Source organism: Capricornis sumatraensis, chromosome 8 (assembly GCF_032405125.1).
Source record: "Capricornis sumatraensis isolate serow.1 chromosome 8, serow.2, whole genome shotgun sequence".
NCBI lineage: Eukaryota > Metazoa > Chordata > Mammalia > Artiodactyla > Bovidae > Capricornis > Capricornis sumatraensis.
Window position 1 is genome coordinate 94,875,733 of NC_091076.1, and position 27,534 is coordinate 94,903,266.

The following is a 27,534-nucleotide window of genomic DNA, read 5'->3' on the forward strand; positions in this document are numbered from 1 at the left end:
CTTAAAATATGTCAAAACTACCTTCTAATAACCAATTTACTTGGGTAGATGTATGAGACGATGGGACTTTAGTGGTAAAGAATTTAGAGAGTTTAAGTCATATCCATATGCGTATACTTCTCGCCTCCCCCCGACTCCACCCCCGCCACTTAGCTATTAGACTGTCCAATTTACCCACCAATTTTGGGGCCAAGTTTCTTGTCTGTGAAAAACGGGAGTAGTGCCCACCTTCTAGACTTGTTGAGAAGAAGGCAGTAAGTAATTGAGTAATTGTGGAGGGCTGCTGCTGAGAATGAAAGGGACTCTGTGTGGGGAAAAGTTTCAGACCAAGAAGGGCTAAGGCCTGACAGAGCAGTCAGATGTCATTGGTCAGGATCAGTGCTCCGCACATCACAATCCACCGCCTTTCATAAGGCCTCGAGCTACCAACGATCACGGGCCGCCCAGAATCCCGAGCGAGGAAAGGCGGCCAGGAGCCAGCCAACCTGGCTTCTTGCAGAAGGGCTCTCCAAGAAAATCCTATGCATTTGGGCTTCCAGTGGGTCGCAGCCGCAGGCCTCAAGGCCTCTTACTTACCTGAGAATGGTAACGGTCCTTAACGGCAGCCAATAACGGCTCAGAGCCGGCTGAGGTCAAACCTAGGATTTTGGAGCCCACGCCCCAAACCCTAAACTGCATCGAACTACAACTCCCAGCATGCGATGCGACCGCCCGGGTGGCGGAGGGTGGGCCTCGCCAAACCCGGGCCCTTCTTTCCTCCCGCGCGGCCGAACTCCCAGAACTTCCGGATAGTGCTGGCTCCCCACCCACGACGGCCTCCTCTCTAGATTTCTGGGTATTGTAGTCCATCTTGTTCCGGTTTCCCGGGAATAACCTGCTCCTAGCTACTGCTACTTTCGCCACAAAAACTACAAAACCCAGAATATCGCGCAAGTTCCCCTTGTCCAATAGGAGCCCCCCATGTAGCGAGGCGCGGAGGCCGGCTCTCGCAACTCAAGATGGCGGACGAGAGTGATACAGCAGTGAAGCTGCCGGCACCTCCGCTGCCGCAGATGATGGAAGGGAATGGAAACGGCCATGAGCACTGCAGCGATTGCGAGAACGAGGAGGACAACAGCTACAACCGGGGGTAACGAGATCCTCGGAGTCCAATTCCCATCCAGTCCGCCACAACCTGGGTCTCTGGGGTGCGGGGAAGTCACCGGGAGCTTAGTGTAGCCCTACCCCCACATTCCTATTGGCTGAGATATTGGAATCCTGTCTGGCGATTGGTTGCTGGCTTTGTCATTTGTCGGGGGTGGGTGCTCAGTATGTTAAGGCCCAGAGACATTCAATACTTTTATTATATAAAAGTTCTGTGTAATGTTCCCGTCTTGTGGCTCATGCGCTTCCGGGGAAAAGAGCATGTTGGACGATGGCCTTCGATGGCACAACGCAGGTCAATCTAACAGTACAGTTCAAAAGGAATGTTACTTACAGTCGTGGTGTGTGAACAACGTGATTAGCAGTAAACGAATAATATAATAAAACGTTTCACTGCAGTTCACCTTCAAGGAGGAAATTCATCAGGCTATACCAACCATAATTATGTTGTAAAAATATCACTACTGGAGAATCCCAAGATATAAACTCACCTTATAAATCCTATGTAATTACTGTATGATAATATTTTAATGTATATGGTGTCCGCTGCTCCAAATGATCCAGAAGTTTCCCGAGCAATGTACAGTTAGGTCTTTCAGTATCTTTGCTCTGTTAACTTTGCGAAGTAGCTTCGAGCTTCAAGAAATTGAGTAATGGTGCTTCCTTGGACGGTTTGGAAGTGGTTTAATACTGCGGCTCCTGTACTTTAGGGTCCTGCTTCCGATTAACTATTCCTCGGGTAGAAGGAGCGCATCAAACGTTTGAGTGTTGAGCTTCCAAAAAGCCACACCGGATCATTTCTTTTTCCTCACATTGTTACAGTGGCTGGCGCAGAGGCTCACTCTCCTTATCTATATGTATGTTTCCTAACGGAAAGTCATGAGAGACTCTTGGATGTAAAACTTTGGCTGAGTCTTTGATGGTCTGACTTTCGTAGCCATCTTGTCCTTTTCTGAATCAGTCGGTTGGTGGTAGCCCTGGAGGTAAAAGTGGAAGGTTGAGGTCTACGGATAAACTTTAAAGAGAGATTCTGTTACCTTGAGGTGATAGGAGAACAAAGGATTATTTAAATGGCTTATAAGTGGCTTGTGATGAATGCTTAGGTTAAAAGATCTAGCTTTATGTTCTTCAGTCAGTTTTAAAACCACAAGAAGACGTAGGGGGAAAGGAAACTTGTCAGATTTGGTTTTTATAGGACTGTGTTCTTTTGTACACAGATCTAATATAATAAAAACCTCTAGATTCCTGAAAAAGGAAGAGCTGAAAAAGAGGAACTAAGAACAGGAAGGAGGGAAAGTGGCCCTTCTGAGTAGAGACCCCAACCACATGTGAGCGTTGTTAAATTCGAGATTCCTTTCAGAAGTGAAAGTACCACTTCATCTTTGCTGTGTGTGTAGTTGCTTTTAGTTTTAAATGCTAAACTGTTGCCCTGACCAGTGTCTGTAGCTTGTTAGTTGGTTTTGTTGCCTATAATCTATGAATCCCTTTGCAAGACTGTTTGGCAAAAAGTTCTGTGTTTTATTTAGAGTACAACAAAATGGTAACCTTAAAAAACTCTTTGGAAGTGCATGGTTATGGGCTGGGTGAACAAATTAAGTTTATTAGTATCCCAACGGAGAAGGCAATGGCACCCCACTCCAGTACTCTTGGCTGGAAAATCCCATGGATGGAGGAGCCTGGTAGGCTGCAGTCCATGGGATTGCGAAGAGTCGGACACAACTGAGCGACTTCACTTTCACTTTTCACTTTAATGCATTGGAGAAGGAAATGGCAACCCAATCCAGTGTTCTTGCCTGGAGAATCTCAGGGACGGGGGAGCCTGGTGGGCTGCCGTCTGTGGGGTCGCACAGAGTCAGACACAACTGAAGCGACTTAGCAGCAGCAGCAGTATCCCAAATCTAGAGATCTGTATGAGTGAGCTTGGAGGTCGCAGGTGAGAAACAGGACCCAGCCTGAAGGGCAGTGTCTAGTTCTGGCACTTGGAATCTGAATAGGCTTGACATTTTTTCCATTAATTGTCAAAGGAAATGGTTTGGGGGAGAAGCTGTGTAGTACAATGGGAAAAGCATAGACTTTGGAATCATTCAAACCTGTGTTCCAAGCCTGGTTTTGACACTTAATAGTCCTCTGTCCTTGGGAAAGTTACTTAACCTCCAGTTGTTGAGATTACATGAGATAACATCTGAAGCAGCCTTCCCCCTTCTATTTCTTCAGATCTGCCCTGTCCTCCCCCAACCCCCTCCCCCTTACCCCATCACATACTGTATTTTTTTGTAGCTTTTATCATGATAGTAGTTAAGTAACATTTGTATCCAGTCCTTGTCTTACTTGACCATGACGAGTTTCAGAACAGGAATCCTGTCTGAGATAGCTGGCAGTTAGTGCTGCCGTCTATGGGGTCGCACAGAGTCGCACACGACTGAAGCGACTTAGCAGCAGCAGCAGCAGTGTGTATTCATGAGTATTTGCTGGATGAATGACTGACATGTTAAAAATTTGTAGCCCAGTGTTCGTGCAGCTTCCTTTCTCCTCGCTGAGAAGGATATCAGATTTTTCTCACATGTACACTTAATTTTCCCCAAATAAGTCTCATAAGCCTTATTATTCTGCTGCTGCTAAGTCGCTTCAGTCGTGTCCGACTCTGTGCGACCCCATAGACGGCAGCCCAGCAGGCTCCCCCATCCCTGGGATTCTTCAGGCAAGAACACTGGAGTGGGTTGCCATTTCCTTCTCCAATGCATGAAAGTGAAAAGTGAACATGAAGTCGCTCAGTCGTGTCCGACTCTGTGCAACCCCATAGACAGCAGCCCACCAGGCTCCCCCATCCCTGGGATTTTCCAGGCAAGAGTACTGGGGTGGGGTGCCATGCCTTCTCCTGTAGTTACTGTGAAATACCCACAGAAATCAAGGATGCTCCAGTTTTGTCAGGGAAGTTTTCCATGGTTTTTTGGCTTCTTGAAATGTTGCTTGTCTTTACTTAATATTATTTTAAATGTGTTCAAAGTGGTAGAAGAATAAAAATATCTCCTTTTGATGGTAACAGTTCTAACATACAACATACAGTGAAAGTGAAAGTGAGGTCACTCAGTCGTGTCCGACTCTTCGTGACCCCACGGACTACAGCCTACCAGGCTCCTCCGTCCATGGGATTTTCCAGGCAAGAGTACTGGAGTATGGTGCCATCGCCTTCTCCGCCGCAATAAAAGTTAATGATAGTTCAAAACAAACCCTTGCTCTCTGGGCCTTTCTTTCAGGATGGGCTCAGTGCTTTATGCTGATGAAATGAGCTGCGTTCATGCGCTGGAATAATAGGAAGTGCATTGGTGCTGGTTCTTATGTCCCTTCTTTATGTATTTTAGTTCTTGATATTTCTAGTCCTGAGTTTTCTTTCTTCCATAATTAAACATTTGGCGGGTATAAGTTTCATGTATACAGAAAAGCACACACATGTTCACAAGCATACATCTATAGTAGAGATGTGTGCATGTGAGTGTGTGTGTATCTCTACATTTTTTCTATTTTTTAAAAAATCCACTCAACTGAGGAAAGAAAGGAGGGTAGCATTCCCCCCAGCCCAACCCCCCCAGTTACCTGGCATAAGTTACCGTGGGCAGTTAATTGAGTGGAGAGTCAGAAAATAATCTTTATACTACATCCCCCTGAGGGTCATGATTCAGCTATAGGATTTAATTTGCTTGCTTGTTTTTAGTGAGAGATTTATCGCTGAAGGCCTCCCCTTGTGGCTTAGAGGGTAAAGCGTCCACCTGCAATGCGGGAGGCCTGGGTTCAATCCCTGAGTAGGGAAGATCCCCTAGAGAAGGAAGTGGCAACCCACTCCAGTACCAAGAGTACCCTGGAGAATCCCATGGATGGAGGAGCCTGGGAGGCTGCTAGTCCATTGAGTCGCAAAGAGCTGGACACGACTGAGCGACTTCACTTTCACTTTATCGCTGAAGAATAAACCTTATCAGCTGGCAGTAGATTTTCATTGTGAGATAACAAAGTTTATTTGGATGCTTGGGAATGGGAGAGAATTTTTACACTGTTTTTGCTGTTAAGATTCTGTTGGAATTTTTCTTGCAATGTTGTTAATACCACTGAAATGCTGAGAAGTCATTGGTCAAGAACACTTTGATCAGGGATGTCTGTTTCCCATTCTGTTCTCTTACTCCGTGGGGACAGGTTAAAATGGGTTGTTATTAAGTGTTTCTTACTTCCTGATGATGCGATATTATTCCTTATGAAGAAACTTAAGAGAAAAGAAAGGTCTTTTTGAATGGAATTCCATAAAGCTATCCTTACTTGCTTCTGTTTTATTCTTCAGCTATTTCATGAGTGGCTCTTTCCACGTTCATTTGATGGCTTATAGCTGTATCTGGTCCTTACAAGGAAGAATCTTTTTAGTTCCTTTTTCTTAATTTCTCCCTTCAGCTTTTGGTTCTTCAAAACTAGATCAAAGCAGAAATGAAAAGAGAAGCCTCATCACTGATATCAAATAAGTGTTCTAATTTTATTTCCCAATTAAGTGGCAATTAAAAAGAAACTAATCAAGAGCTGCTTCAAAGAGAAAAGACTGGAAAGCAGAAGAAATGAAAAGTAAATGAGAGCCTATTTCTGGGAGATTGCTGCTCATGGCAAAGCAGTTTTGCTGATTTTTCACATTGTTTAACTAATGTGCTCACTCTAAAATGTCCCAGCTTTACTAAGTCTGCCCTTAACCCTTTCCCTGCAGAGTCCGTAAGTTTGGGGACCACAGATTCAGTAACTCTAGGAGGTTGCTGCTTCAGCTCGTCCTCTTTAACCTTTTGTCTGAAATCTCTGCCCTACAAGCCTCTCTTCCAGCTCCCCAAGGACGAGGCACTCTTGTGACAGTTGCATGTAAGGCCCATAAAATATGGTGTTGTCTGTTAAAAGCACCAAAGCAAACACAAAACTAATATTCTTCAACAGGGTCAGTACTTGCTGCAGATTTTTTTCCTCAGCTGCTGTCTTTGAGAGAGAGCTAAGGACGCTTCACTATAGTTAAGTGGTCAATAAATGTTCTCTATTGCTAACGTGACTGTGTGCTGAACCCTGTGCTAAAGCCCTTTACGTGGATTATCTCGTGTAGACTTAATAAAGACTGATTTAGCTTTTGTAATGAGACTTAGGACTTGCCGGTCCACCTCTCCCTTTGACACCCAGGAGGATCCGTTCAGAACTTGCTGCATTGCTTTTCCTTACTTGCACTGACTCCTTCCTCTGGACTCTGCAGCAGTGTGCGTTCTGTCTTTGTCTTTGAATGTGTTCAGTAACCCATGGACTTTCCCCAAACTAGGGAGCCAGTGGGTGATGGAGGTGTCCTTGATAGACTGGTATCTTTTTCAGAGTTCATTCCAATGTGTGAAATTGCTGCCAGCGTCGATTCCTTACTCAGAAAATTACTGAAAATGGTCTCTGAACTGCATCTCATTTGACCTTGGAGTTGCCAGGTTACAGTCTAGCTCACCAAACCAACCCAGAGTATATAGAATTTACATTTCCATCTCATTCCCATTTTGAACTACTTAGTGTATTAGGGGTCTTGTGACCTCTGAAAAAAACCAGCTTTCCTTCATGGCAGGATTGGCTGGTTCACCCCCAAAACTCTGGCTAACCCAGGGAGGGCAGAGGGTGGCAGTAAAAACAATCTTTGGTAATCCTTTCCCATCTTGCTGGTCTTTTCACAGGCCTCCTGGGCACCTTGATGGCAGTAGTAAAGACTTTTTATTTTTACGATCTCTTAGGACTCAAAGGCAGTTTTTTGTGGGTGACTGATAGCGGGAGCTTGCAAAGTTTGGGGGATGGCATTAAGTGATTCTGCAGCCTCAGCCGAACGGCAGCTGTGCTGAGCCACACCACGTGGTTTCACCTGTGCCCCTAGTAAACACCACCGCATTCACCTGGGTTTGGGTCTTCTGGATACGCGACCAGTAGGTTTGCTGGTGAATCACACCTCAGGAGTAAATTCCTTTGCAGAAGGGGAGTTTCCTGGGAGTCCAGTGGTTAGGACTCAGCGCTTTCACTGCTGTGGCCCTGAGTATAATCCCTGGTTGGGGAACTTAGGTCCTGCAAGCTGCTGTGTGGCCAAAAAATTTAAAAAAATTGATTTGCAGAAGAATTTCCTGATGTCTACAAGGGGCATCAAAAGGACATTAGAGGCTAGTTATTTATTTAGTAAGTTTCTCTGGAAATTTTGAATTTGAGCCTAAAAAAATAACTTCCAGCTTAATTCTACTTCTAGGAGGTAGAAAACAGGTAACCGAAAGTTGTGAATTTCCTTTTCTGAACTTTTTTTTTCCTTTTGATCTCATAATCAAACCTAAACCCATGGTCTGTGTTTCAGACATTGGAACCATTGGAAATGGTTAAAATGGAGCTTTTTTGTTTACTCTTGTAGGAATAGAACAGGTCCTAAGGAGGGAGGAGACAATAAGAGAGTTGAAAATTGGATGAGAAATTTGATCATTTAAAATCTCAAACAGTGGCTCAAAAGAGCCCCGCATCGCTACTACTCTCTTAGAACACTGGCACAGCTGTCCTCTGGAAATACTGCTGAACATGTTTTGTTGCCCCTCTTTTGGGCTCTGGCTTCTCAGGGTTTTATTTTAGTCTGTTACGCCTGGAAAGCATCAGTCAAGCATGTATTTGGTGAACTCTCAGTTGTGTGTTCAGCATAACTAGGGATGCTGTGAGAAACAGCTGTGTAAGATGGGGTCCCTAGACTCAGGACAAATTTTATCTCTTTGGGAAGCCAGGCAGCAACCCATTATTATATGCAAAGTATTAAATTGTGCAGGCGATCACAACATTAAAAGAGAGGCCTCAAGGAGCACGCGAGCTGGAGTGGTCAGAGGAGGCTTCCTGGATAAAACGCGGCTCGCTCTCCTTGCCTTTAGTATCTGCTCATCTGGCACACAGAAATTTGTTTTAGGGCTTTTGAAGGTTCTCAGAGAAATTCTCACAGGGAATGAGACGTTAGTGTTTGGGAGTAGAGGGGGCCGGGTCCTTAGGTTGGTGACTAGTCCCTGGGTTCCAGTCAGTTTGTTGATGCCTCACATCCCTGGGCCTTGGTTTCCTCTACTGTAAACAACGGGTTAAGCCAGATGGCCCTGAGAGCTCCTTCCAGCCCCGGTGCTTTAGCTTCCACGCTAACTGCTTTCTGTCCCACAGCCCCGCACCTTTGAGTGGCATCGGCAGGATCAAGAGGAGGCCCAAGTCCCCACCCACCCTGCTCCTGTTGTTTAGAGCTTCCCTGCTGTTCCTGTCAGCTTGCCCTTGCCTCCCACCACGCTCACACTCTGATGCTGTGTTCTGCTTCTAGAAATAAGTACTGAGGTTCCTTTTCCATCTCCTCCCCCAGCCCTGACTTTCTTCCAGAGCATCCATAGGATTTCTTACTTGTTTGAACTTAGAATATTTTGACCTTCCTTTAAAAATGACATTTCATGATCGCTTTTCTTCCTTGTTCCTGGTTTTGTCATTCTGTTCATTCATCCCATACTTGCTAGGCTGGTCGTTAATGACTTGAGTCGATCAGCTTTACTTTAGAATGTACATTTCAAAATTTTTCTGTGAGTTCCCGTCTCCTTTTCCATTGCAGGCAAACAGCCCCTTCTCCAAAAAAAAGAGCTGGCAAGTTCCACTAATTCTCTGCTCATTATTTTGCAACCAAATGAACCAAAGGTTGACTTTGATTTGCCATATTCCAAGGCGCTGGCCCATTCCTTTGAAGTATGTTAGGGTGACTGACAGGTTTAATAAGATCTCTGAGAGATTTTTTGTTTTCATTTGCAGAGTCCCAGCATGCCCAGGGATACCCACGCAGTGGGGATGGACTCCAGGTCCCTTTAAAAATGAAGCCAAATTCTTTTGAGGAGGACCATGGCACCCCACTCCAGTACTTTTGCCTGGAAAATCCCATGGACGGAGGAGCCTGGTAGGCTGCAGTCCATGGGGTCACTAGAGTCAGACACGACTGAGCGACTTCGCTTTCACTTTTCACTTTTATGCATTGGAGAAGGAAATGGCAACCCACTCCAGCGTACTTGCCTGGAGAATCCCAGGGATGGGGGAGCCTGGTGGGCTGCCGTCTGTGGGGTTGCACAGAGTCAAACACACTGAAGCGACTTAGCAGCAGCAGCAGCAGCAGTAGCTTGCTTCCATGGGGTCCTTTGGTTTCGTTCTTCTAAATCCGAATTGAGCCCATCCTTCTGTGAAATGGTGTTGGCTTCCTAAGAAGCTACCCCTAATATTTCCTAAGACCTGCTCTCAAGGCCTCTGAGCTTGATTTGGTTTCTTACGGATAATTAAAGTTATTCTAATCACCTAGAAAGCTAACCCTCCTGGGCTCCTTGGAAGTCTCTGCTCTGAGTCACTTGTCTTCCTGTTTAGCTTGTTAACCGAGAGACCGTGATGAGCTCATGATGTTCTTAGGAAGGTGGCTCAGTACCTGGTCGCTCAGTGACTGACTTTTCTTTTAAACTTCTCTTTGTTCTTCAAGTGTCTCCTCTCCGTGTTCTTCATGTACAGGTTGAGACAGGATTGTTGCTCAGTAACTGCATGTGCAGATTCAAGCAAATACAAGGAAAATGAAATTAGCTCTCTGGTTTCAGTTTAGATCTTAGAGTTTGCCAGGCACTTGTATTAGTAATGCATAAAACAGAACAAGAGTTCAGGCCAAGGTCCTTCCCCAGAAATGGGGTCTCTGAAGAGATGGCTACTTCCACTGAACAGCAAGAACAAAGGCAGGAAGGGAACTTTTTAGGGATTTCGCCCACGTGAAAAGATGTCTACAGTTGAAGGAAGTAATTTCTTCTATTTTCCTTATGTGAAATTGTGTTTAGTAAGTGTCCAGCTGGTTAATCTGCTGCTGCTGCTGCTGCTAAGTCACTTCAGTCGTGTCCAACTCTGTGCGACCCCATAGACGGCAGCCCACCAGGCTCCCCCGTCCCTGGGATTCTCCAGGCAAGAACACTGGAGTGGGTTGCAGTTTCCTTCTCCAATGCATGAAAGTGAAAAGTGAAAGGGAAGTCGCTCAGTCGTGTCCGACTCTTCGCGATCCCGTGGGCTGCAGCCTACCAGGCTCCTCTGTCCGTGGCATTTTCCAGGCAACAGTACTGGAGTGGGGTGCCATTGCCTTCTCTGAGTTCTTCACTTTAACCTTTCTGATGCTTTTTTTTCCATAAAAAACAATTCTTATGGTAATTCACTTACAGGGCCCAGAGAATTCATTCCACAAGCTGAAATGAGTGAGGACTTATAAACTGTATCAGCAATGGGACCCTGCTTTGTCTCCTGCCATCAACCAGCTTTTAAACCTTATAATCCTGAGACTGAAGTGAGAATGTCTCTGGAATCAGAAAACCACAGTAGAGTTGTCATAGACTGCAAACAGGCCTGTGCAAGATATCAAAATTGAGATAATAAGAGGAAAACTTTTATCTTCAGTTTGTAAATGGCTTCAGAGTTCCTGTTCTTTGCCATGGCCTTGGGGGTTTTGCTGAGCTTCTAGTTTTAGGGAGTTTGCCTTATTCTCCCTCTCAATGTTATCGGTTTTCCTTCTGTGTTGTGCCTTCTGGGTCCCACTGATATGATACCTAGGAAGTGCATTTGCGTCTGCACTTTATGACCTTATGCTGGGAGTAAAGTAATCTCCAGCCTTGACATGATCTCTCTGACTTCAGTCTTTCTGCACCAGGAGCCTGATGAGAGGCCTGGCCCCACGGGTACAGGCACACTTATTCCAGAGCAGGAGTGATGAGGGTGGATGAGCTAGATGGGGACTGAATGTGAGGGGCCAAGGGGAAAGCTGGGCCGGATACCTTCTAGAGTAAGAAGCCGCTGTCACCGTAGACTTTCAAGCATGGGAGGGACTCGTGGAAAGCCATTTTCACATTGGCAAGTCCCACTGCCATGCAGAGTTTAGGATAAGGCAGAGCAGTTGTGAGTCAAGGAGATCCAGGAAAGGCTGGGGATTCCTTTAGTCCAAGTGTAAGGTCATGAAGTGTGGATGCGAGGGCTTCCAGCCAGGACTGCTGCTGCTGCTGCTGCTGCTGCTGCTGCTAAGTCGCTTCAGTCGTGTCCGACTCTGTGCGATCCCATAGACGGCAGCTCACCAGGCTCCCCCGTCCCTGGGATTCTCCAGGCAAGAACACTGAGGAAGACAGAGATCTGAAGACATTCTGCAACAGGAAACGGCTGCACGTGGCTTGCCCCCTACACCACGTACTAGGAGATGAGAGTTAATGTTCATAATAATTTCGAGGCACTTTAAGACCATGAAGCCTTTCTGAATTACAAAATAAAGCTTAAATAGTACTTACCACAATGGTATGTAAAATGTATTTTATACTATTTTAATTCTTTGAAAATTGGTTATCTAGCCTATACAGCGAAAACAATACCCTGCACTTAGCTGATCTGCAGATTAGGGTACTCTTTGACTGGACTCCTAATTTTGACTTTCTTTAAAAAAAAATTTTTTTTTTTGGCTGTGCTGGGTCTTCGTTGCTGTTTGGACTTTCCTCTAGCAAGCAGGGGCTTGCTCTGTAGTCACAGTGTGCCGGCTTCTCATTGCAGTGACTTCTCTTGTTGCAGAGCACGGGCTCTAGCGTACGTGGACTTCAGTGTTTGCAGCAGGTGGGCTCAGAGTTGCATCTCCTGGGCTCCAGAGCACAGGCTCAGTAGTTGTGGTGCACAGGCTTAGTTGCTCCGAGGCATGTGGGATCTTCCTGGACCAGGGATTGAATCTGTCTCTCTTGCGTTGGCAGGTGGACTCATTACCACTGAGCCACCAGAGAAGCCCTTTGTTTTGACTTATTTAATGGAACATTTCCAGAGAGAATGGCAGCGTGAGAGTCCGGCATTACTCCCGGTCTGACAATGCCAAAATCACTGAAAACATGGCAGGAACTTCTAACTTTGACGGTGGTTAGGAAAGCAGGCTTCAAAGTGAACCTTAAAATTCATCAATAAAATGAAGGAAACCCAGAATCAAAACTAATATCCGAAACTCAACAAGAATTGGGAGAAAGCATTAGGGAGCAAATAAATGAAAAAAATGTTAGCAAAACACAATGTAAAATGTGATTTGTGTCTCAGTAGAAATGTTGAGAGATGATGCAGAGAACAATTTTTTAAAAGCCTGTAGAAAACGATTAAATGTGGCTAAGAAATTGTTTTTGCTTCCTTCGTTGGGTGAGTCATGCAGAAGGAAAGCAGCAGGAGGAAATCCCCGTTGCTGTGGTTCACACGCACACACATGTTGCCTGTAAATCTCTTCTGAGCTGGGCTGGCTGGGTGTTCATTGTTGATGTTGCCCCAGGATTCCTAGCGCTGGGTTTTGCCGGTGGGCTGACAGTTGCCCTCTATCCTACAGGCCTCATTTAGGCATTTCTCATGATCGCTTGACTATTTTGGACAGAGATAACAGCAACATTAAGCTGCCCTTTTCCTTGCTCCTTCCTCCCTTCCAGAGCCACCTTGTGTCTTAGGTTCAGCTAGGGCAGCTCAGAGAACCCAGTATAGCAGGATGGGGGAAGTGGAAATGAGGAAGAGTTTCCAAAAGATCACTTTGGGCTGTCATCCCTTTAAATTCTGGACTCAAAGGAAGAGTTGGTAACATGAATGCCCTGTTAACAATTACGTTTACTTTTGATGGTGAGCAGCCTGGCAATCTAAAGGGAGTGAACCATTGGAATTCCCTGGTGGTCCAGGGGTTAGGACTACACTGTTTTGCTGCTGAGGGCCCAGGTTCCATTCTCAGTCATGGAGCTAGGATCCTTCAAGCCAATCGGTGCAGCAAAAAAAATAAAGAAAATAAACCACATAAAATAGAAGCAAGAACAGAAGAGGTCCTTTCAAACAAACAGGCTGTTCCTTGCACATGGCTCCCTCCCTGGTGGGAGTGGAAAGGAGAGCTGTGTCTGCTGGCATTCTCCAAATGCCCCTTCTGGGGCCTGGATTCTCTGGTCTGCTTCTGAAGCCCACAGGCTTGATTAAGAAAGGTCTGGTTCCACAGAAAGCTCTTTGTCAGTGCAGCTCAAAACAGATGATTTTTTTAAAAGCCTGCATCAGTATTTACTTTGTCTTACAGTGGTCTGAGTCCAGCCAATGACACTGGAGCCAAAAAGAAGAAAAAGAAACAAAAAAAGAGGAAAGAGAAAGGCAGCGAGACAGACTCAGCCCAGGATCAGCCCGTGAAGGTAACAAGGAGGCTCTGTTTTCTTGGGCCTCAGAGTTGCTTTTTCAGAAGAGAGCACGTTGGGATAAATGCGTGGGAGCAATGTAATGGATTGCCAGTCTCCACTGTTACTACTTCAGGATGGAGGGGTCGGCTCTCCCTGCTGCCCTAGACGTAGGTTATGAAACTGCTGTTCTACCTTGAAAGGCACAGCAGGTTAGACATCGGCCCTGAGCACAGTGCCCCTCAGAGTTTACAGGTGCATGACTGCCTGTGGTGCTGCGCTGGGCGCTGGGGAGGAATTCCCTTATGACAGCCCCGCTATGGCCTGGAGTAGTGGTTCTTGGCCTTTGCTTTCTTCGGTCCCCACCACTATGAGAATGAAGATTTGTTCCTTTTAAGGCAGACCTTTATGTTTCTCAAGCATTCTCTTGATGCCATAGTCACGGTACTGAGAACTGAGACCCCCACAGAGCCCATTCTGAGTTCCATAGGTGAGAGCCACTGGCCTAAAGCTTACGTCTAGGCTGACACGCGGACACGAAACACAGAAGTGTGGGTAAGGATTGTTTCGTTCCGTAAATAAAACAACATTAAGAGAAGAAAACCTTTTAGGTTTTCCCTGGCGGTCCAGTGGTTAAGACTCTGAGCTCCTAATGTAGGAGGCATGGGTTTGATCCCTGGTCAGGAACTAAGATCCCATATGCCACACACAGTCTGGTCTTAAGACGTTAAATAAAGAAATAAAGATTAACATTTCTTAAAAAAAAATATTTCAGATAAGTGCTGTCTTCTTCAAAGCAGGCCCTGGAGGAAACTCAAGACAGATGCATAATTCCTCTTTTAGCATTACCTCGGTTTATAAGCCTCACAAAAAATCTAGTCTCATCAGTATACCCACCCTTTGCTTTATCCCTCAAAAGTTATATTCCACCTGAAATCTTCTACCTTATTGAGATACAGCTTCAAGCAGTGTTTTAAATATTTTCAATACCAAACCCACTATGAAAAAATAAAGTAACCACTGTTGACTACCGTGTTGGCTAGCTAGGTTCTTGCCAGGCACATCGTTTAAATTAACGAGGTGCCTTCAACTTCTCTGCAAGGTAGGTGGGAGTCTTCCCATTTTAAAGATGTGAGGAAGTGGTTTACCCAGGTCTTTGAGTCAGGAATGCAAGCCCAAGCCCTGCTTCCGCTTCAGGGATTCTTGTTTGTTTCTTTCTCTGGGGGTGGGTGTTTAGATGACTCCAGGCGGGGGTTGAACTCAAACCTTTATCAAAATGGTTCACTTCGAAATTAGAAAATCACAGCAAAACACCATTTGCATAGCCCTTCTGTTTTTATAATGATGCCATACATTATAAGGAGTGTAGGAAAAAACCTAGCAACAGGAACAAAGTGAAAATCACTTAAGAGTTCTGCCTCCCAGAAATGAGCAGTATAAATATACTGATTTGTAGTCTCCCTTTCCTTTATAATTTAAATGAAAAAAAAAGAGGTAGTAAAGTATTAGAGGAACCTAAAGGTATTTGTAGAATCTGAAACTGGACATAAGACCCAGAAGCCATAAAAGAAAAAGTGACAACTATCAAACTTCTCTGAAAAAGTCAAAAGATAACAAAGTGGGCAGTTATTTGCACTACATAAGTCAGTCAGTTTAAAATAATGAAATAAGCAGGCCATTCAAAAGAAAAAGGTTTTTATATGAAAAGATGGTTCAACTTAAAATGAAAATTAAAGCAACTATTCCCCCCGCCCCAGACTGGCAGAGTTTAAGATTTGGTAAATCTAATGATGAGAGTCTTGAGAAACATACTCTCGTACACTGTTCATTGTTTTCTTAATTGCTACTCTCTTCTTAAAGAGTAAGTTAATAATACATGTAATCTCAAATGTGCATCCCCTTTGACCCAGCAGTCTTCCTTTCTTAAACTTTATCCTGCAGAAGGACCTATTCAGTGAGCGAAAAATAGATGCAGAAGAAAGTTCATTACAGCACTGTCTGTAAAACTGAAGACCAAGATCACCAAATGCCCAGTGGTAGGAGGTTGGCCAGAGCCCTTGTGGTCTGTGCTCATAGGGGAATCAGTTGTTGAATGGGCAGGTCCATGTGACCCCCTGGAATGGCCTGTAAGATACAATATTTAAAGAACAGTCAGTAAAATAATACTCTGCCATTCAATTTGAGTTTTTGAAAATCGTGTGTGTGTTTGGAACTTGTATGCAGAAAAGTCTGAGATTATGTTTGTCTTTTTCCAGCCTACCTCCCAAATTTCAGACTGTTGATGACAAGGGTTATATTTGAGGGCCAGAACTGTTGGGTTGTTCACCTTCTGTGTATATTTACATTGCCGCATTGTTTGAAATTTTACACTAAGCCAGGTTTTGCCATCAAACGTCGTAAGACTAAGAGGAGAAACCCTGTGGGAAGCACCCACCCACCACACGGCTCATCGTCAGTCACTCTCTCCAGTTGTCCTACAGCAGTTGACCTCTGAGAAGCCACACCCCTTCTTTGAGTTGTACTCCCTTAACTCCTGAACTTGACTGAATAAAAAATGCTTATTAACATAATGAGCCTTTCCTCTCCCCGACTTTGTCTTGTTCAGATGAACTCTTTGCCAGCAGAGAGGATCCAGGAAATACAGAAGGCCATTGAACTTTTTTCGGTGGGTCAGGGACCTGCAAAAACCATGGAGGAGGCTAGCAAGCGAAGCTACCAGTTCTGGGACACGCAGCCCGTCCCCAAGCTGGGTATGTATGTGCCTTCTTCCCGAGGAGAGAACACGGGAGCCTGAGCTGTGCCAAGGGTTCTACTCAGGATTTGTGGGGGGACAAGAGAGTCCTGTTGTCCTTTGGTGGCCATTTTTAAAGGGTAGTCTTCATAATGTGGTTCAGAAAAGACTGTTGTTCAGGGACTTTATCATTTCACAGCAGCCCTTATGGAGAATAAACAATGGTCCTTTTAGTCCATCATCATCCAGTATAACTCTGCAAAGAAAGACAGTGCCTTGGCACATGATGAGTGGGGACGTGTGCCCATGTATGTATTGTTTCACACAAATTTTATAGAGACTGTCTTGTATATCTGGGCAAGTGTTTAATCTGGAATGGGCCAGTCCCCCACCTCTTCCCCTTGGCTTTCAAACAGTGTGCTGTGCTGACTGAATGCAAAATGACTTGACATTTTGATTAACGGTTATGGTTTAACACCTGGACTACCATATACATGTTTGGTTGGCACCTCTTCAAAAAGCTATGATGAACTCTCAGAAGGGTGGGATGGGCAGAAAATAAGTGCATTCCAGAAGGAACTGGTCGTAGCAGGTTAGAGATGCCTGCTTACACCCAGCCACAGCTTGCCTCCATGGTGACTGCAGAGGGTGTCATTGCCAGGAAGTTTCTGTAGTGGTTGCGTCATGATTCTGGACCCATTGGTAGCCCAATTTCTATTATCTGTGTGACTGGGAAAGTAGGTATGTTAAAAAAAAAAAAAAGTATGTGTGAACCACAAACATAGGTGACCTTCAGGCTGTCCATGTTAAGACACGGTGAGAGCTGACTGTGTGTGGTGTGGAGGAAGGCCGAGGGCACAGTGGAAGACTGGGGTAGGGGAGGGGGTATCTGTGCCCAGGAAGAGTCGTCTACTCCAGAGTGTGCCCCTCAAACAGCAGGGTGGGCAGGCATTGCTGAACAGCTGGTAGACACGCAGACGCTCAAGCCCTAGGCCTGCAGAATCAGAACCTGCAGGGGGTTTGCATCCATTTTGAAAGTTTGAGAAGCTCTGCTCTGGAGCACATGGTTCGCGGGCAGCTTAGTCACAGTCCAGAAACAGGCTGAGATGTGCCCCTATGGGGTGGAGAGCAAAGCAGTGCCCAGGTCGTTATGGGTGGTGCACGGGCAGCAGGCACTGTTGTATTGAAGTCTATTGACTAGAACCCTGCCCTGACCCATCCACCGGGTCTGTCGGGCTGCCCAGGCCATCCAGGTTCCAGGCCACTGGCTAAGCCCTCCAGCAAGGCTTTGGGTCACATGGACATGAATCTGAGCAAACTCTGGGAGATAGTGAAGGACAGAGACGCCTGGCATGCTATGGTCCATGGGGTCACAAAGAGTCAGACGCAGCTGAGCGACTGAACAGTAAATGCTGTTACTCGGCCGTTACTAATAACGGGTCCCAGTGACCACTCCCCCAGGAAGAGTCAAGAGCTACATGCGCCACCTCTGAGTGGCTTACACAGAGACATTCAGAGGGAGCTGACATGCGTCTTTACTGGGTTTTGTTTTTTAAAAAATATTTATTATTTATCTGTTTGTTTATTTGACTGGACAGGGTCTTAGTTGCGGCACATGGGATCTTTAGTTGGGGCATTTGAACTCTCCTGAGTTGCCTCATGTGGGATCTTAATTCCCCAACCGAGGATCAAACCTGGGACCCCTGCACTGGGAGCGTGGAATCTGAGCCACTGGACTAACAGGGAAGCCTCCATCTTTGCTGTGTTCAGATGGAGTTTTGGTTTGATTTGATTTTTCATTAAGAATTTGCAAACGGGTGACTTCACTCCATTCTTCATAGACATGGCACCTGGTCAAGAGGCAGGTTAGGATAATGGAGTTTGCTTTTCTTTTGCTTCAGCTCATTTGCTCTTTGTTGTTTGCCAAAGTTTCTCCACCTGTAAATTAGAGGGTGCTCCAGTTTTATTCTCAGAAAGCTTATGAAAAAGCCACAGTACTCCTCACCAGGACCTGGATGATCTCGGAAAGGGGGAATGAGGCTCAGTTTTTTTTTTGTTTTTTTTTTTTACTATTTATTTGGCTGCATTGAGTCTTAGCTGAGGCATGCATGATCTCTGACCTTCGTGGTGGGATATGGGATCCAGCTCCCCAACCAGGGACTTAACGCCGGCCCCCTACACATGGGGAGTGTGAGTCCTAGCCACTGGACCGCCAGGGAAGTCCCGGCTCAGTTTTGTTTCCTCACCCCGTGCCTGTGGCAGCGTGGAGTGTGGGACATTTTGTAAGAGGGATCACTGCGAGTATCTGGCCAGTCTGCCTTTCAGGTCAGTCAAGTCCAAATAAAGGATTCCTTCTCTGTGTCTGAGTTGGCTGATAGAAAGTACTGCATCACAGGCATCAGGTGGTCCACATGGCTGAGGTGTCACCCTCGTTCTGCTTCTAGGTGTCCTTTGGGTGGTGTCATTTATAGCTTCCTGCTTTCATTTTTTCCACATAAATGAGGGCTAGTAATTTTGAATCTCAAGCATATCAAATATCCTGTGTTTGCCGCACTGCCCAACTTGGGGGTGAGTTAGAATTAGATTGTTTTCCACTCAAGAGACCAGGGGCTTCCCTCATGGCTCAGACGGTAATGAATCTGGCTGTAATGCAGGAGACCCGGGTGTGATCCCTGGGTTGGAAAGATCCCCTGGAGAAGGGAATGGCTACGCACTCCTGTCTTCTTGCCTAGAGAATTCCATGGACAGAGAAGCTTGGCAGGCCCCAGTCCATGGGGTCGCAGAGGACTCGGGCACGACTGAGCAACTAACACTTTCAAGAGACCCAAAATTCTTTAAAAATCATCCTCCTAATTTCAAGTATACAATCATCCTAAGTTCACCATTGAAAGGCTTCTAAACAGCCAGTGTTTTCAGCTGTATAACAGTTCTCTTGTGTGCCCAAATCAACTTCTCATCCCCTTTTTCAGACTATGTCATTCTCCTTTTTAAAAGTCACCCCTTTTCCCACACTAATGGAAGGATGAGGAATCCTTTTTCTTTGCCTGACCTTAGTGGGTTGGAATCTGGCCACAGATTAGTTTAGAAAGTAACTCTACCAAAGAAAGGGAGAACGCGGACTTGGACTTGGTTGCCCTGGGCCCTGAAAGAGAGGTTTCCTCACTCTGTCCTTCCCTTGTCCTGCTTGTTTGGCTTAAGGTCTCCCAGATCTCGCATTCTTTTCTCCCAAGTCCTTCACAGTTGCCCTGCAGTGCTTGCTTTTGGATCTTGAGTATTAGAAGGCAAAGAGAGAGTTTAGGGGTAGAGTGTGCTGAAAGGAACCAGGTTTGTCTTTCAAAGTTCCCAGTGTCCTCCACAGCTGGTTCATGGAGGCCCAGAGACAATCGGCTGCATTTCTGCCCCCTGAGAAGCAGCCCCCCACCTTCTTGGCCAGAGGTGCTCATGAGCCATAGAAGGTGGTGGGCAGGACCCCTGGGCCGCTCGCAACATTGCCGGCACCCCAGACTGCGAGTCTGTTCTGAGTGGCTTCTGCTTTCTCAGTTTCCTCTCACTCTGCTTGGTCAGCTTTGTCTTGCAGATGGTAAAGAGCCTTGAGATAACCTATGAGAACCAGTTCGTCAACACATAGCTCAAGACTTACCAGTTGAATATTTTGTATACAAGTTCACTCAGTTGACAAGCACTTATTGAGTGCTCTTTGTACAATTCAGACCTCAGTATGTCACTGCACCCTCCCATCCCCCTTAAAGACCCATTCAGAATGTCCCACAGGATAAACTCCGGCCTCTTGCAGCTTGCAGGATCCTCCACAATTGGCCCCCACTCTTCTCTTCAGCCTCCTCTCCTAGTTTCTTTCCCCTCCTTTCATCTCCAGGTCTTGACTCTGTTCTTCCCGAAGTGTACCCACCCTCCCTGCCCCACCCAGTCTACCCCTGCCTAATTCCTAATTATCCTTGAAGTCACATCTTTTTTTTCTTTTTATGCAGGATCTTAGTTCCCTGACCAGGGATCGAACCTGTGCCCACTGCAGTGGAAGCACGGAATCTTAACCACTGGACCGCCAGGAACATCCCTGAGGTCACATCTTTAGATGTTTCTTCTAAGAGGTCTTTCCTCCATCTCCTCCTCATCCCCCCATACTTCATTATTGCGGACTTTCATTGTGCTGAGTGGCAAGTGCCTGCTTGCTTTGTCTCTGGACCCCATGATGACAAGGACCTGCATCCATGTCATTCATCAGCTCCTGCCCCAGAGCTGGCGCTGTCTAGGATTCCGAGAACAGATGGTGAAGGTGCAAATGGCAATGCCTGGTACAGGCAGGACCTGGTAGCCAGCCTGAATGAAATGATTTGGCCTTGAGACTATTGTCATCTGGTGGGGAGGATCACTTGTATCTTGTCCGTGAGATCATCTTGGGGAAAAATGATAAAAGGGTTCTGAAGTTTAAATAAAAGGGGGTGTAAACTCAAAACAAGATAGGGAAAACTGATTAGCACCTACTCAAGACTAGAGTAGGGATCTGTGGTGTTTCCCAGGGGTCTGGCCCTTGGCTTACTAGGCTCAAAAAATTATACGTGGCAAGGAAATGAAAGTGGTTTGACTTCTAGTCAATTAATTCACAAGGACTACTTTATGAATTAATCAAAAGGCCAGTTTCTAAACTAGGGGAGAAAAATATAGCCTTTCTCCCAAGGAAACCTTCACTTGAGAGCAGCTTATAAATAGGAGTCAACTGGATTCTTCCTTTCTGTGACCCCATTGTTGCCTGTTGTTCGCAGTGTTTGACCCTTAGCACATTGGTTATGACTTGTTTCTTGACTATTTCCCCAGAAGATGGTATGTCTTGTGAGGCCAGGGACCTTTTCCCAGCCCTGTCGTGGTGCATGATGTCCAGCCGGTGTTCAGTGAATGTGCTGGGCGAGAGTTAGATGGTCAGTCCTGCTGGTGGTGTCCTTGGCTCATGGCCAGATGCAGCCATTTGCACGACACCTGCCCACGGATCCACCCCTGGGAGGGTCCATAGTTGCCCGTTACACGTTAGAGTGGTGTGTTTGGGTCAGGAGTCTGACCATCAGTAAAAGCTTGAGCTGAATGACAGGAATGTGCAGAGCCCTGTGCTGAGAGCCATGGACTCAGTGGGTCCTCTGTAAAGGCTCCTTGTTTATTTTTTATAAATTTTTGTTTTCTCTTTTTTGTTCTTGTTTTTAATTGGAGAATAACTGCTTAACGATATTGTGTTGGTTTCTGCCATGCAGCAGCTCGAACCAGTCAACTAGCACTGAATCTATCGCCTCCCGCTTGAGCCTCCCCCGCCCCGCCCCGCCCCGCCCCGCCCCCGTCCCCCCGCCCCGCCCCCATCCCCCCCGCCCCCAGGCCATCTCCGAGCGGGGCTCCCTGTGCCGTGCAGTGGCGTCCCGCTAGCTCGCTGGCTGCTTTACGCATGCTGGTGTATATACGTCAAAATTTTATTCATTGCTGTGCTGAGTCTTCGTTGCTGCACAGGGTCTTTCTCTAGTTGCAGGGAGCCAGGGCTACTTTCTAGGTGTGGCGCGCAGGCTTCTCATCGCAGCGGCTCCCCTTGTTGCAGAGCGCGGGCTCTAGAGTGCTGGCTCAGTAGTTGTGGTGCACAGGCTTAGGTGCTCCACAGCATCTGGAATCTTCCTGGACCAGCGATGGGACACATGTTCCCTGCATTGGCGGGTGAACTCTTAACCACCAGACCACCTGGGAAGTCCCGAAGACTCCATTTTTAAAGTGCACTAAACATTGCCTTTTTCTGAGTTGTGAACATGAATGAATAAGCTCTGAGCTGTAGAAAGTACTAGGGCCAAATAATTCCAGGGGCTGAAATGATGTGGCTGATGCGCCCAAGGTCTGTCAGATATGTTTGGTCTGGCTGGGGTTAGGAATTGGGGCTCTGTCTTCTCAGCATCCCCTGCACCCCTTGTGTACTGCACAGGGGAGGGGTGTCTATCCTGGGGGGATATTATGTCAGGGGGTGACTTCCCAGCAGCATGGTGTAGACTCAGTGATTCAGCCCAGAGGCGTTCACAGGGCTGTAAACACCGTGGGCCCGAGTTGGCAGCTGCAGTTAACTGGCCCCTGTTGGTGAAGGCTCAGGCTGGCAGGACCCAGAGAGAGCCCGGCGCCTGGATGCCATTGTCCAGCTCAGGAATGGGTCTGGTACATTGTCACTGCTGTTGACACAAAAGCTGCCTTGTTGCAACGCCTTATAAATCCATCCAGGTCTATGGGCCTGGGCCAGAGCCATGACAACACTCTACACCAGCTGGGAGGCAGGAAGCCAAGTTAGTCAAGATACACGTTTGTCATTTAGTAACCGAAGGGAGATTTAAAAGAAGGCCCAAGACACCAACCACCTTGGCTCCCAGGATTGTTTTGAAGTTTGGCCACGAATTGGCCCTCAGTTAGGGGCCAAGGGTAGCCAGAGAGACGGTCTGCCATTGCCAAGAAGAGAGTGTTCTTCGGATGAAGGGCTCCTGGGGACAGGAGGAATTTGCTGAGGTCAGTTTTTGAGCTGAGCCCCTTCCCTCCCCAAGAAAGCCAGCGGTGAAACTCACGGCTGTGCTCTACTTGCAGGAGAAGTTGTGAACACGCACGGTCCCGTGGAGCCTGACAAAGACAACATCCGCCAGGAGCCCTACACACTGCCCCAGGGCTTCACCTGGGACGCCTTGGACCTGGGGGACCGTGGTGTGGTGAGTAGGCCTGGGCTGACCACCAGCGTGGACAGGACACCATGTTCCCCGAGAGCCCAGCCACGATGGCTTCTTCTCTGGCCTTCCTCAAGGACTCTTCTAAGAAGAGCCGAGCCAAGCAGGGCTAGCAGATCCCTCCCATCTGTTGATCTGGGATCTGCCCGCAACTCCGCCTGAATAGCACACAGCGTCTCTGGCGCCGAGAGTTAACCCCTACAGCTCGCTCCCCAGGGCGGATGCCTCTTCTTTGTGCTTTCATTTTCCTTGTTCGTCCATTCACTCAGTGAACGATGGAGTGGTCTGTTACTTGGATGACATTCTTGGCCTGCCACACTTCCTGTGCTTAAGTCTGCCCCTCTACCCCTGGTGACTCAGTTTCTTCTTAAGCACTAGATTGCTTGTTCCAGGAGTCCCTGCCCTGCCCGGATGAAAAGGATTTGTGAGATTAAATAGAGTTTTTGGTAGTTTGCCTTGTTCCCAACAGCTTGGAGCCCCAGGGTATTGGCCTTGGTCCCCCCACTCTGGCAGAATACTTCTAAGGTGGCCCCTCTTTTCTCTGCAGCTGAAAGAACTCTACACTCTCCTGAATGAGAACTATGTGGAAGATGATGACAACATGTTCCGATTTGATTATTCCCCAGAATTTCTTTTGTGGTGAGTTGTAAGGACTTTCCTACGGTTCTGAGGCCACAGAGCAGAAAAACAAGGCACCAGATTGCTCATCCCTCCTAAGTGCCAACCTTTTAATGGCAAATCGGTGTGTGGTTTTTGAGACTTGCTTCCAGTGGAGGTCAGAATTGAAACTTTATTTAAGGCGCAATGACTGGGTGAGAAATTCCTTGATGGAATTGGTACCCAGAAGAAAAAATTGTCTGTTGTATAATGACTTTAGGTATGAAGGGAAGGAGGGATGAGACGTGCTAAGATTTAAAAGAATAGAGGGTCATTTTCAGTCTTTCCTGAGCATGCTTGGTTGTATAGAAATGGCCTTGCCTGGCTGAGCACCCCCTCCCCTTTCCGGCCTCATTTAATATCCAGGGAGGTAGGGCATGAGGCTGGCTCAGAGGGGACCTGTCTGAAGGGGGAGGGAAAGGAAGACCGCCAGAGTGGAAGGCGGGGAGGAGATGGAGCCCAGAGCTCCAGAGGCTCCACAGCCGGCTCCTGACCACGGGACCCGCTGGATTTGGAGCCAAGGAGGCTGGGGCTCCAGCTCAGGCTGTCAGAGTGAGCACAAAGAAACTGGATCAGTATGAAATGTTCAGTGTGACAGCCCTGGGTTGGGAAAATAGGCCCAGTGGACTGAGCAGCAAGAGAGGGCTGTGACTTGGTCCCACTGGTATCCAGGAGGATTTGGCCTGAAAGTGGATTTCAGAGAATTGAGCTGTTCCCTCCCCAGGGAGATGGTAGCATGAGGTTAGAGCCAGACTCGGTGGTGGGGCCAGACAGTCTGCCCAGCCCGCTGGCAGGCAGCCCCGTGCCCACAGCTCCTGTCTCTCTTCCAGGGCTCTCCGGCCGCCTGGCTGGCTCCCCCAGTGGCACTGTGGGGTTCGAGTGGTCTCGAGTCGGAAACTAGTTGGGTTCATCAGCGCCATCCCGGCAAACATCCATATCTATGACACGTAAGCACCAGCACCGCCCCCGCCCCCGCCCCATGTCCCCACCGTCCTGCTTGGTCTTGGAAAGTGGGGGAAAAACATAGCTTCCATAGAAGCAGGAGGGAAGTTCCCCTGAAGGGAGGGAACTTGGGTTCCTAGGAATAGAAATTCATAATAGGAGCTGCCTATCTTGCTCTGAATTGTTGCTGGAGCTCTTGTCTGTGACCTGGGCTGGAAGGGGTCCACCCTGAGGGCCGACCCGCTCCCTGACCAGCTCCATGTTGGCACTTGTGCCAGTCACGCGTCGCCATGCTCGAGCCACTCAGAAGTGGGCTGGTGGCTCATATCCACGGTCGTGGGGCCTTCCAGCTCTGCTCTTCAGTTCTTTGGAAATGTCAGAACCATCTGTCTACCACAGCCTTCTGGGCTTGGGGGAGTCTGAACCCCTGAAATCATAGGATAGCCCTTGACTTCTGTGGGGTTCCTGATGGCTGAAGATGGGGCTCGCTCAGCCTGCTCCGGGGGCTTCACCAGGAAGATGCTGGTGGTGTATTAAATTAAGGAGTTTGCTTGAGTCCCACTTACCTTTGGAAGTAGAGTCTATGTTGAGGAGAGAGCGGGTTCCTTGCCTGGTGCAGCAGAGCAGGGCGATGGGAGGGCATTCCTGGCTGCTGAGCACAGGTGGGGCCAGAGCACGAGCCTGTGCTGGGGGCCCCCGCTCCCTACACGGGGCTCCCATGCTTGAAGGGATGGCCTCGCCTGTTAAGAGCCTCGACCCTGGGTTTTCTCTTGACTCTGCAGAGAGAAGAAGATGGTAGAGATCAACTTCCTGTGTGTCCACAAGAAGCTGCGCTCCAAGAGAGTGGCTCCAGTCCTGATCCGTGAGATAACCCGACGGGTTCACCTGGAGGGCATCTTCCAAGCTGTTTACACTGCCGGGGTGGTGTTACCAAAGCCTGTTGGCACCTGCAGGTAAAAACCTCTTCTTGGAAAGGTTCTGGAAATGGTGGTGTGCCCACTCTAGGTGGGAAGCTTGTGTCACCATGAGTCACTCTGCCCCTCAGCTCAGTGCATGGCCGAGAGCATCCACTGCTCTGGTGTCTGAAAAGGTGGGTGGTGGTGCCCACAGGAACCAGGTGGGGCACACGGGGAGCGAACGGGAGTCTGTAGGAACGACAGCCTGCACAGCGCCTGCCCTGTCCAAAGGGGTCAGGCTTTCTTAGCTCCCTCTGATTCCTGCCATGTGGAAATAGAAGGGGGTCAGATGAGCCCAAATCTGGTTCTTTATGGTAAATGTCCTATAGTTTTAAATGAATAGCTCAGTTTTGTTCTGAATATTATGTGGGCCAAAGAGAGCATGTCTCATCTCTGTGTGAACCAAGCAAAACCTCTGCCTTCGAAAGTTCTTTGGAACAATTGAGTACACTCTGCCTTAAGAGCTTCTAAAGTGAAAACATCAGTTAGGCGCCAAAGAGGAGGGAGGCAGAGGCTGGACGTTCGGAGAACCTCAGGTCTTTTCCACTGACTTGATTCCCCGAGTGAGGACTGCTTGTCCCAAGACATCTGCTGGTACGGAGGAGGGGCTTGTGAACTTGAGAAAGAAATTACGGGAAGAGCTGTGGCTGCTCTGCACTCACTGTGGGTTGGTGGAGCTCCTGGGCGGCCGGCTCAAGTGGGGCCCGGCGGCTCTCTCACGCCACCTGCTGGCCATATGGAGAGGTCCTCTTAGTGCGACTTGCCACGGCCCTCTGAGGACAGGAGGTCTGTGTCCCCACAGGTACTGGCATCGGTCCCTAAATCCCCGGAAGCTGATTGAAGTCAAGTTCTCCCACTTGAGCAGAAACATGACCATGCAGCGCACCATGAAGCTGTACCGACTGCCAGAGGCCAGTGGGGCCCCGGGGCCTGGGCAGGAGCGGGAGGGAGGGAGGCCCGGAGAGCCTGGGCCAGGGGCAGGGGGCTCTCTTACCAGAAAAGCAGCCCAGCCCATAGTTTCCGGATTCCTAGCCTTTGCCTTTCTGTCCTTCTCTTATCTGTAGCGCTGGTTTAATTTTAGTTGAACTGTCTGTTTTCCTGAGCCTGCTCCTGGACTCGCTTCTCTGCCATCTGTTGGCAGACTCAGAGGACACCTATCTCAGCCTAAGGGCAGCACAGTGGAGAGAGGAATCTGCTTGCTATACTGCAGTCCATCCCAGGACCAGTGTAAACGAGCCATAGAGTGTCTGTTGCTACTTCTGCCGAGTCGGGTAGAGGGTGGGTGACTGAGCCTGCGAGGGGAGCTGAGGTTTCCAGGCTCAGGCCTCCTGCTCAGATTTTGCTGCTGAAGGACCAGGCAGCTTCAGTGAGCTGGTTTTCAACTTTGGGCCTTGGTTTGCCAGTGAGATGGATGCTCCTGGGTCTTACAGTCCTTTCTCTTCCCTCAAAGCCCTTCCAGGCAGGGTCAGCACAGTCACTGGGTGCCAGCTGACCCGAGGGCTGACCCACCCCTGGACCAGGGTCATCAGTGTCCAGTTTGGAGGGCCTGCTGCAACACAGTCAGGCACTGCCCAGGAGACCAGACTAGGGAGCCACGATGAGTATCCCCTCCTTTCTGTTCTCATGCTAGACTGGTCCCGCCTGCTAGGCAAACAGTGTTTTTTTTTTTTTTTTAAGAGAGCGTTCTTTTAAGTGGTGTTGCAGCCAGGAGAATGTCTCTGGATCTCCTTGACTGTGGGGAGAACCCCAGTGGGGCTGCTTTTGCAGTCCAGGATTTGAGGTGTCACTGTGGGAGGTGCCGTGTAGAAATAAGGTCAGTGAGTGTTCCCTAGCGACATCAGGTTAGCAAGGAATTTTGGCAGCTGGAGTTTCTGGAGCTGCAGTTTTGAAAGCAATTCCTGTTCACCTGAAACGAACACAACTTTGTTACTCAACTATACTCCAGTATAAACTTAAAAATAAAGCAGGTCTTACACCGGGAAGCAGTTGTGTCAGGCAGTGACTGAGGTATATAAACATGTTACTATTTAGTCACAAAGTTGTGTCCTTACTCTTTTCTGACTCCATGGATTGTAGCATGCCAGGCTCCGCTGTCCATGAGATTTCCCAGGCAAGAATATTGGAGTGGGTTGCCATTTTCTTCTCCAGGGCTCAGCATTGAACCC

The 27,534-nt window shown here is 47.8% G+C and overlaps 1 protein-coding gene across 1 annotated transcript in view; it reads left to right on the forward strand.

Moving 5' to 3' along the window:
- Nucleotides 1-998: 998 nt before the first annotated feature.
- NMT1 (N-myristoyltransferase 1) overlaps nucleotides 999-27,534 on the forward strand; it is a 31,047-nt gene continuing 4,511 nt past the window's right edge. The window contains exons 1-8 of the mRNA XM_068977165.1: nucleotides 999-1,129; nucleotides 13,259-13,367; nucleotides 15,955-16,099; nucleotides 22,681-22,799; nucleotides 23,362-23,453; nucleotides 24,302-24,418; nucleotides 25,196-25,366; nucleotides 26,172-26,280. Of these exons, the coding sequence (XP_068833266.1) occupies nucleotides 999-1,129; nucleotides 13,259-13,367; nucleotides 15,955-16,099; nucleotides 22,681-22,799; nucleotides 23,362-23,453; nucleotides 24,302-24,418; nucleotides 25,196-25,366; nucleotides 26,172-26,280 (993 nt within the window). The remainder of the gene's footprint in view (nucleotides 1,130-13,258; nucleotides 13,368-15,954; nucleotides 16,100-22,680; nucleotides 22,800-23,361; nucleotides 23,454-24,301; nucleotides 24,419-25,195; nucleotides 25,367-26,171; nucleotides 26,281-27,534) is intronic.